This window comes from Bolinopsis microptera, chromosome 7 (assembly GCF_026151205.1).
Source record: "Bolinopsis microptera isolate Bmic1 chromosome 7, MBARI_Bmic_1.0, whole genome shotgun sequence".
Lineage (NCBI taxonomy): Eukaryota > Metazoa > Ctenophora > Tentaculata > Lobata > Bolinopsidae > Bolinopsis > Bolinopsis microptera.
This window is the reverse complement of record NC_087078.1, coordinates 2,923,698-2,934,623: the sequence shown is the minus strand read 5'-3', so window position 1 is coordinate 2,934,623 and position 10,926 is coordinate 2,923,698. Positions and strand designations below refer to the sequence as shown.

The 10,926-nt window shown below is 38.7% G+C and overlaps 1 protein-coding gene across 1 annotated transcript; it reads right to left on the bottom strand.

Annotated features, from left to right (window-relative positions):
• Nucleotides 1-3,674: 3,674 nt before the first annotated feature.
• Nucleotides 3,675-10,275, bottom strand: LOC134818141 (phosphofurin acidic cluster sorting protein 2-like). The gene is made up of 4 exons (XM_063827574.1): nucleotides 10,126-10,275; nucleotides 9,921-10,014; nucleotides 5,237-5,317; nucleotides 3,675-3,770 (listed from the first exon to the last, which is right to left on the bottom strand). Exons 1-4 carry the CDS (start codon nucleotides 10,206-10,208, stop codon nucleotides 3,675-3,677), a joined length of 354 nt encoding a protein of 117 aa, XP_063683644.1. The 5' UTR covers nucleotides 10,209-10,275.
• Between the last annotated feature and the right edge of the window lie 651 nt (nucleotides 10,276-10,926).

Below are 10,926 nucleotides of genomic sequence, written 5' to 3'. Positions count from 1 at the left end.
AAAAAAGATACAGGGGTAAAGTTTTTAAAAGTTGGTTTTAGTGGATTTCGGCCTTTTGGAAGGGGGCGGGGCCCCCTGGGAGGGGCCCCGAGGGGGTTTTGAGGGGGTAAAACCCTTGTTTTTTTTGAGGGTTTTGGGGACAGGCAGAAGCCATTTTTAAACAAAAACAGGGCCCCTACCCGGAAACAAAAAAGCATTTACGGGGTAAAAGTTTTTTTAAAGGGTTGGGAAATTTACTGGGTTTCGGTTCTTTTTGGGGATGGGCAGTGGCCCCGGGGGAGGGGCCCCCGGGGGGTTTGGGAGGGTCGAAACTTGTTTTTTTGATGGTTTGGGCGGGCCCGGGAAACCCTTTTTTTAAACTAAAACATGTCCCCCCTACCCCGGAACAAAAAAGCACTACAGGGGTAAAGTTTTTAAAGCCCTGGGATTTAGCGGGGATTTCGGTCTTTTGGGGATGGGCGGGGCCCCGGGGATTTGCCGAGGGGGTTGAGAGGTCGAAATGATTTTTAGGGAGGGTTTTGGGGGGACAGGCAAAAGCCATTTTTAAATTTAAAAAAATGCCCCACCCCCCCGGAAAACAAAAGGCACTAAGGGGTAAAAAAAAATTTTAAAGTCTGGATTTTGGGCGGGAAATTTCGGTCTTTTTGGGTTTGGGCGGGGGCCCTGGGGGGGCCCCCGGGGGTTGAGAGGTCGAAACTTGATTTTTTTGGGGTTTTGGGGAACGGCAAAAACCCCAATTTTTAAAAAAAATTTAAAACATTTTCCCACCCCCCCGGAAACAAAAAAGCATACAGGGGAAAAAGTTTTTAAATTTGGGGTTTAGCGGGGATTTCTTTTCTTTTGGGAGGGGCGTGGCCCCGGGGTGTGGCCCAAATTTGGGGTTAAAGGGGTTTCAAAAACTTGATTTTTTTGATGGTTTGGGGGCCAAAAAACCCCATTTTTAAACTAAAACATGTCCCACCTACCCCGGAACATAAAAGCACTACAGGGGTAAGATTTTAAAGTCTGGATTTAGCTGGATTTCGGTCATTTTGGGATGGGCGTGGCCCCTGGGAGTGGCCCGAGTGGGTTGAGAGGTCGAAACTTGATTTTTTATGATGGTTTGGGACAGGCAGAAGCCATTTTTAAACTAAAACATGTCCCACCTACACCCGGAACATAAAAGCACTACAGGGGGTAAAGATTTTAAAGTCTGGATTTTAGCTGGATTTCGGTCATTTTGGGATGGGCGTGGCCCTGGGAGTGGCCCGAGTGGGTTGAGAGGTCGAAACATGATTTTTTTGTTTGGTTTGGATTTGGGCAAAAACCTTTTTTAAAAAACAAAAAACATGTCCCCCCTCCCCCGGAACATAAAACCCATTTACGGGGGAAAAGATTTTAAATTTGGGTTTTAGCTGGATTTCGGTATTTTGGGTTTGGGGGGGCCCCCGGGAAGTTCCCCGAGTGGGTTTGAGAGGTCAAACTTGTTTTTATGAGGGTTTTGGGGACGGCGAACCCTTTTTTTAAACAAAAACCATTTTCCCAAATCCCCCGGGAAATAAAAGCACAAAGGGGGTTTTAAAAAATTTTAAAAAGCTGGATTTAGTTTGGATTTCGGTCATTTTGGGTGGGGCGGGGCCCCCGGGGGAGGGGCCCCGAGGGGGTTTGGAGGTGAAACTTTATTTTTTTTTGGGATGGTTTGGGACGGGGAAAACCCTTTTTTTTAAACTAAAAATTTTCCACCTCCCCGGGGGAAATAAAAGCATTCGGGGGTTTAAAGTTTTTAAAAGTTGGTTTAGCTGGTTTTTGGGTTCTTTTTGGGGAAGGGCGTGGCCCCGGGGAGTGGCCGAGGGGGGTTGAAGGTGGGAAATTTGTTTTTTTTTTGGAGGGTTTTGGGGGACAGGCAGAAACCCATTTTTAAACTAAAAACCCATGTCCCCAAAGGGAAAACATAAAAGCCAAAGGGGGTTTAAAAGTTTTTTAAAGTTGGTTTTAGCGGGGTTTTCGGTTTTTTTTGGGAGGGCGGGGCCCCCGGGGAGGGGCCCCCGGAGGGGGTTTTGAGAGGTCAAAAACTTGTTTTTTTGATGGTTTGGGACTGGCAGAAAATTTTTAAACAAAAAACATGCCCCCCCTTCCCCGGAAATAAAAAAGCATTCAGGGGTAACAAATTTTAAAAGTCGGGGATTTGCTGGATTTCGGTTTTTTGGGGAAATGGGCGGGGCCCCGGGGAAATTTCCCCGGTGGGTTGAGAGGTCAAAAACTTGTTTTTAAATGTTTGGGTTTTGGGACAGGAAGAAGCCTTTTTTAAAACAAAAACATGCCCCAACCTCCCCCGGAACATAAACCACAAAGGGGGGAAAATTTTTTTAAAGTCGGGATTTTAGCTGGATTTGGGGTTTTTTGGGGAGGGGTCCCCCGGGGAAAGGGGCCCCGGTGGGTGTAGGTCGAAACTTGTTTTTTGATGGTTTGGGACAGGCAAAAAAACCCTTTTTAAAAAACCCTAAAACTTGGTCCCCCCCTCCCCCGGAAAATTTAAAAGCAAAAAGGGGGGGAAAAAGTTTTTAAAAATTTTCTGGATTTGGGCTGGATTTGGGGCCCATTTTGGGTTGGGGGGGGCCCCCGGGGAGGGGCCCCCGAGTGGGTTTGGAGGGTCGAAACTTGATTTTTTGGGGGTTTGGGGGACGGGCGGGCCCCATTTTAAAACTAAAAAAGGGCCCCAAACCTCCCCCGGAAACAAAAAAAGCACTACGGGGGTTAAAAGTTTTTAAAGTCGGGGTTTTTGTGGATTTCGGTCATTTTGGAATGGGCGTGGCCCCGGGATTTGGCCCCGGAGTGGGTTGGGGAGGTCGAAATTGATTTTTATGTTGGTTTGGGGGGGCACCCCCTTTTTTTAAAAAAAAAACTTTTCCCCCCTACCCGGAAACATAAACCAACGGGGGTTTAAAGTTTTTTAAAGGTTGGTTTTAGCTGGTTTTTCGGCCCATTTTGGGAGGGCTTTGGCCCGGGGAAGTCCCCCGGGGGGTTTGAGAGGTCAAACTTTGATTTTTATGTTGGTTTTGGGACGGGCCAAAAAACCCTTTTTTAAAACAAAAAATTTGTCCCCCTTTCCCCCGGAAATAAAAAACTACGGGGTAAAAAGATCCAAATCCACTAAAAAAAAATTAAAGGAAAAACGTGCTCCTAAACAATTTTTTGGGGGGCCGCGGGCTCGATTTATTTCGAATTTCCGCCCCGGTACTGTTCCGTACCGCCCCACGTAAGGGGAGGGGAAATTTTATTTTAAAAAACCAAAAATTTTTAAGACGCCATGTTTTTTTGTTCGTTTTTGGGGAGAGTTTTGAACGCAAGGCAATTGGGAAAAGGGCCCCTTTTGCAAACAATTTTTTAACCCTTTTTCTTCTGGGGACATTGCTTAATTGAAAAAAAGGTTTTTTATGTAAAAAAATTATATTTTAGGGGTTAAATTTTTTGTTGGGACGGGGCGATTTTTAAAAATTAAAATTCAGTGGGAAAATTTAAAAATTTACTAGGGAAATTTAAAAGAAAGTAAAAATTCATGAGTTGTTAGGGCCTTTGGGGAAATTTACGCTGAAAGAAAAAGGGGTTTTTAAAAAACCCTCTTTTTGGGTTTTGTTAATATTAAATTTAAAATTTAAAAGGGACTTGGGGCGAGGGGGATAGCCCGAAGCCCAATTTTAAAATTTTCCCAGGATAGTTTTTTTCTGAAATCTCTTCCCTTTGAAAATTTCAGCTTTAATATGTTTTTCCTCTCTCTTCAAATAATGTGGATACTGAAGAGCAAAACGGTCAATGGAGTATGCAGCAATACAGTTACCTTTGTCATGATTATAAACTAACCATGAAATACCCTTGAAGATAACATATCAAGAGCAGTAATAGCAGACAAATCAACAGAAATTAAAATCTGGTCAACCAAAATTAACCCAAAAATGACGTAATTTTGAAAGTTTTTCTCATTTTAGGGGCCAGTGCCTGAATGCCTCCAATTAGTGTACTCCCATTAGAAGAATACAAACTACTATAGTAGGCCCCATGTAGCCTCCAGGCTCGACAAACCCCGACAAACCCCGACATATCCCGACAAACCCCAACGTGTCGAGATATGTCGTATCATGTCGGGCCCACCGGCTACATGACAGCGGTACACTGGTTGTATTTGCTGTTTATTATTATTAAAAAATTTAAAAATTTTAAAAAAATTAAAAACTAAAAAATTTTAAATTTTTAAAAAATTTTTAAAAATTTTTAAAAATCAACAGCGCGTGACTGCCATTGATCAATCTTCTTTAGGCAACTTCTAATCACTTTTCATCCATTATTAACGAATCCCGACAAACCCTGACAAACCCCGACAAACCCCGACACACCCCGACAAACCCCGACATATCCCGACAAACCCCGACGTGTCGAGATATGTCGTATCATGTCGGGGCCACCGGCTACATGGGGCCTTATAGTGTATAAGAAGTATAGCAAATTTCACCGTAACTTTATGGCCTCTCGTATTTAAACACGGTTACTGACAGTTTATATACCGTGATGTGTGATTACATACCGTGATGTGTGATAGTTTTATGAGAGTGTGGTCAGTGTCACTGAAAGTAACTCGTTATATGTTGCTTTTTTAAAGCTTACTTTAAACCGACATGATTACGTACACTTTACAGTCCACTATTCCATAGATGTTCACTGTTCCTATAAGTAATCACCTTTGCCACACGTTTTTTCCTCACTTATGCAGCCAACTTATTGACATTACTATTTAAAGATTATAGACCCGTTTAGTAATAAATATAGTTTTAAAACAATAACAGTTTATTGGCTCACAATATTTAAGCGACTCTACACCCAAGTAATGACACGACAAGAAAAAGATTCATCAAAGTACGATTATCCCAATAAGAATACACATCATGTGTGCACTGTGCAGTGTGTAATCATAACACGTACTTGAGCTAGTGTCAGTTAGCCTATATCTAATATCTATTAATGTGCGATTGCTTCTTTCGAATGGCAAAACGCTTACGAAAAAAGTTACAAAACACATAACAGCCGAAGGGAAATATGGTGGTAGAAGGTATGCAATTTTGGATGCGTATACCAATTCGCCTAAAATTAAGCTAGATTGAAAGAACTGTGAAGCAAATGAAGGTCGTTTGAATATATACGAAGTAAAAACGTGAATAAGGCATACAGTGAACAAATTTTAAAACGTACAACTAAATGAGTATAAGACCTGAAATGAGAAGCAGTAATCCAATTCTGCTAGTCCATTGTTGAGGTAAATTTCATCCGTTCTCAGTGATCTTCTGAAGTTCTGGAAAACGTTGTGAGCATTAGAATTAATAGTAAAATTTTACAATAAACATTTTCAGAATGTCTGTCAAGTTGTTTTAAAAGAAATCTGAACAGAAATTTGACAGATTTGATGGAATTTTTGCCCAGTGACCAATTAGTCAGATAACTGAGGATGGTTTGAGACAAAATTGAGGTACTGGAAGTAAAAATCCCCGACTAATCTAAATAATAATATTCTCCCATTTCTTGTCCCGTTTTCAGTTTTTGAAGACGAAATTTCCCTGACCGATATTTTACAGTTTTGACCGAATTCTTCTCCAGAAACCAATTAGTTAGTCAACTATAGATGGCATTTGACACATTTGAAGTGCTGGAAGTTTGATTCCGGTCCAAGGAAGCTTACTACAGAAAGCTTTACAGCACGAAAATACATATTTTCCAATCTCTGTCCCATTTTCAAATATGAAGATTTCTGGACTTAAATTTGACAGATTTGATGATTTTTTTGCCCAGTGACCAATAAGTCAGCTAATTGAGGATGGTATGAGACCAAATTGAGGTACTTGAAGTAAAAATCCCCGACAAATCTAAAAAATCAGATTCTCCCATTTCTTGTCCCATTTTCAGTTTTTGAAGACGAAATTTCCCCGACCGATATTTTACAGTTTTGACCGAATTCTTCTCCAGAAACCAATTAGTTAGTCAACTATAGATGGCATTTGACACATTTGAAGTGCTGGAAGTTTGATTCCGGTCCAAGGAAGCTTACTACAGAAAGCTTTACAGCACGAAAATACATATTTTCCAATCTCTGTCCCATTTCCAAATATGAAGATTTCTGGACAGAAATTTGACAGATTTGATGGAATGTTTGCCCAGTGACCAATTAGTCAGATAATTGAGGATGGTATGAGACCAAATTGAGGTACTTGAAGTAAAAATCCCCGACAAATCTAAAAAATCATATTCTACCATTTCTTGTCCCATTTTCAGTTTTTGAACACGAAATTTCCCCGACCGAAATTTTACAGTTTTGACCGAATTCTTCTCCAGAAACCAATTAGTTAGTCAACTATAGATGGCATTTGACACATTTGAAGTGCTGGAAGTTTGATTCCGGTCCAAGGAAGCTTACTACAGAAAGCTTTACAAAACGAAAATACATATTTTCCAATCTCTGTCCCATTTCCAAATATGAAGATTTCTGGACAGAAATTTGACAGATTTGATGGAATGTTTGCCCAGTGACCAATTAGTCAGATAATTGAGGATGGTATGAGACCAAATTGAGGTACTTGAAGTAAAAATCCCCGACAAATCTAAAAAATCATATTCTACCATTTCTTGTCCCATTTTCAGTTTTTGAACACGAAATTTCCCCGACCGAAATTTTACAGTTTTGACCGAATTCTTCTCCAGAAACCAATTAGTTAGTCAACTATAGATGGCATTTGACACATTTGAAGTGCTGGAAGTTTGATTCCGGTCCAAGGAAGCTTACTACAGAAAGCTTTACAAAACGAAAATACATATTTTCCAATCTCTGTCCCATTTTCAAATATGAAGATTTCTGGACTTAAATTTGACAGATTTGATGATTTTTTTGCCCAGTGACCAATTAGTTAGCTAATTGAGGATGGTATGAGACCAAATTGAGGTACTGGAAGTAAAAATCCCCAACAAATCTAAAAAATCATATTCTCCCATTTCTTGTCCCATTTTCAGTTTTTGAAGACGAAATTTCCCCGACCGAAATTTTACAGTTTTGACCGAATTCTTCTCCAGAAACCAATTAGTTAGTCAACTATAGATGGCATTTGACACATTTAAAGTGCTGGAAGTTTGATTCCGGTCCAAGGAAGCTTACTACAGAAAGCTTTACAGCACGAAAATACATATTTTCCAATCTCTGTCCCATTTCCAAATATGAAGATTTCTGGACAGAAATTTGACAGATTTGATGGAATGTTTGCCCAGTGACCAATTAGTCAGATAATTGAGGATGGTATGAGACCAAATTGAGGTACTTGAAGTAAAAATCCCCGACAAATCTAAAAAATCATATTCTACCATTTCTTGTCCCATTTTCAGTTTTTGAACACGAAATTTCCCCGACCGAAATTTTACAGTTTTGACCGAATTCTTCTCCAGAAACCAATTAGTTAGTCAACTATAGATGGCATTTGACACATTTGAAGTGCTGGAAGTTTGATTCCGGTCCAAGGAAGCTTACTACAGAAAGCTTTACAAAACGAAAATACATATTTTCCAATCTCTGTCCCATTTCCAAATATGAAGATTTCTGGACAGAAATTTGACAGATTTGATGGAATGTTTGCCCAGTGACCAATTAGTCAGATAATTGAGGATGGTATGAGACCAAATTGAGGTACTTGAAGTAAAAATCCCCGACAAATCTAAAAAATCATATTCTACCATTTCTTGTCCCATTTTCAGTTTTTGAACACGAAATTTCCCCGACCGAAATTTTACAGTTTTGACCGAATTCTTCTCCAGAAACCAATTAGTTAGTCAACTATAGATGGCATTTGACACATTTGAAGTGCTGGAAGTTTGATTCCGGTCCAAGGAAGCTTACTACAGAAAGCTTTACAAAACGAAAATACATATTTTCCAATCTCTGTCCCATTTTCAAATATGAAGATTTCTGGACTTAAATTTGACAGATTTGATGATTTTTTTGCCCAGTGACCAATTAGTTAGCTAATTGAGGATGGTATGAGACCAAATTGAGGTACTGGAAGTAAAAATCCCCAACAAATCTAAAAAATCATATTCTCCCATTTCTTGTCCCATTTTCAGTTTTTGAAGACGAAATTTCCCCGACCGAAATTTTACAGTTTTGACCGAATTCTTCTCCAGAAACCAATTAGTTAGTCAACTATAGATGGCATTTGACACATTTAAAGTGCTGGAAGTTTGATTCCGGTCCAAGGAAGCTTACTACAGAAAGCTTTACAGCACGAAAATACATATTTTCCAATCTCTGTCCCATTTCCAAATATGAAGATTTCTGGACAGAAATTTGACAGATTTGATGGAATGTTTGCCCAGTGACCAATTAGTCAGATAATTGAGGATGGTATGAGACCAAATTGAGGTACTTGAAGTAAAAATCCCCGACAAATCTAAAAAATCATATTCTACCATTTCTTGTCCCATTTTCAGTTTTTGAACACGAAATTTCCCCGACCGAAATTTTACAGTTTTGACCGAATTCTTCTCCAGAAACCAATTAGTTAGTCAACTATAGATGGCATTTGACACATTTGAAGTGCTGGAAGTTTGATTCCGGTCCAAGGAAGCTTACTACAGAAAGCTTTACAAAACGAAAATACATATTTTCCAATCTCTGTCCCATTTTCAAATATGAAGATTTCTGGACTTAAATTTGACAGATTTGATGATTTTTTTGCCCAGTGACCAATTAGTTAGCTAATTGAGGATGGTATGAGACCAAATTGAGGTACTGGAAGTAAAAATCCCCAACAAATCTAAAAAATCATATTCTCCCATTTCTTGTCCCATTTTCAGTTTTTGAAGACGAAATTTCCCCGACCGAAATTTTACAGTTTTGACCGAATTCTTCTCCAGAAACCAATTAGTTAGTCAACTATAGATGGCATTTGACACATTTAAAGTGCTGGAAGTTTGATTCCGGTCCAAGGAAGCTTACTACAGAAAGCTTTACAAAACGAAAATACATTATTTCCAATCTCTGTCCCATTTTCAAATATGAAGATTTCTGGACTTAAATTTGACAGATTTGATGATTTTTTTGCCCAGTGACCAATAAGTCAGCTAATTGAGGATGGTATGAGACCAAATTGAGGTACTGGAAGTAAAAATCCCCGACAAATCTAAAAAATCATATTCTCCCATTTCTTGTCCCATTTTCAGTTTTTGAAGACGAAATTTCCCCGACCGAAATTTTACAGTTTTGACCGAATTCTTCTCCAGAAACCAAATAGTTTGTCAACTATAGATGACATATGACACATTTCATGTGCTGGAAGTTTGATTCCGGTCCAAGGAAGCTTACTACAGAAAGCTTTACAAAACGAAAATTCATATTTTCCAATCTCTGTCCCATTTTCAAATACGAAGATTTCTGAACAGAATTTTGACAAATTTGATGGAATATTTGCCCAGTGACCAATTAGTCAGCTAACTGACTCAGCTGAGGATGGTATGAGACCAAATTGAGGTTTTTGACAGAATATTGCTTACTATCCAGAGAAACCCATTATTTATTATGGATGCCCAAGATTTCCATGGATACTAAACATAAATCATGTATGAGTAATGAAACCAGATGAACAAGCATCCTAGGTCATAGGAGGAGATAAGATGATGGTAGTTATTCATAATGCAACGAATACTGCTGCAAAACTCACATCTTACAAAGGTGTATAGCTTCTACATACATTTAATGCTCAACACTTGAACATGTTTGATAGTTGCAACTGAGAACTAGCAGGCTTAGGATAAAAGTTTTTAGAGAGTGTAGTAAACATTTTATAAACTTATACAAACATGTATAAACAATAAACATGCATAAAAATTTTACAAAGACATTATCGTAAACATACTGCACCTACCCCAACACTCATTGAAGCACATATAGTTACACTGGAGATCTCTGTATCAAACGGCTTTGCTAGTTTCACTTCCAGTAGCTTAAACGTACAAGTTCTGAGGGAAAGAAGTTTTTAGACAGATTCATAGATTTATTGACGTTAACTTGAAATCTAGCATCCCAGGATATTAATAGTCCTGAGTAAACCTGGAGCTGGGTATACAAACCTAGGTATACAATGAGGTGCAGTGCGCTCTCCTTCCCACGTTGAGAACAACTTCATTGACAGAGGTTTAGAGTAATTCTCCATCTCGTTTGCCAGTTTAAACCCTTTCTTTTCTTTCAGTTATTACAATCCTTACATCTTTACTACTGTAATTGTTGTGAATTATGTGGCTGCCAACTAGAATTTACAAATTGAAATGTTTAAGGACACATATAATGAACATTCTGGTGTAATACTTTAATAATTACAACTCACAATTGGGTATTGTTCATAACATTCTTTGTTTGGGTAGAAAGTTACGCATGTGCACCTTTTGGGCCTAAGCCAGGTCAGGTAATTCAATCTCAGTAATTCTCCCTTAAAATTTAGAGCAGTTATCCTAGAGTTTGTGTTTCAGAAAAGGTCCAACTTTCAAAATATGGCTCATATGATCACTAATAAACATATCTTAAATAATTTATATATAAGTGTATAAGTATATAAGTATAATCGCAATTAAGACCAGACTACTGGTCTTTGACATGTATTCTGCTTTTAGAAAACAAGTTTGAGCAGAATCCGAGTTACAGAAAATAACAGATAAACGTTTTGATTTGAGGTAGAGAAAAGTGACTACTAGCCACACTTCATTGATGGTCATGAATGCAATATTACTCAGCTGAAGAAGCTTTCAGCTCTATATGTATGCTATATAAATCAATGAAACAAGAAATAATAGCCTGACAATAATTAGTAGCCTGAGAATTTAAATCAAATCATATCAAAACCATAATTATCTGTAAAAGAGAGATCATCGGATCCA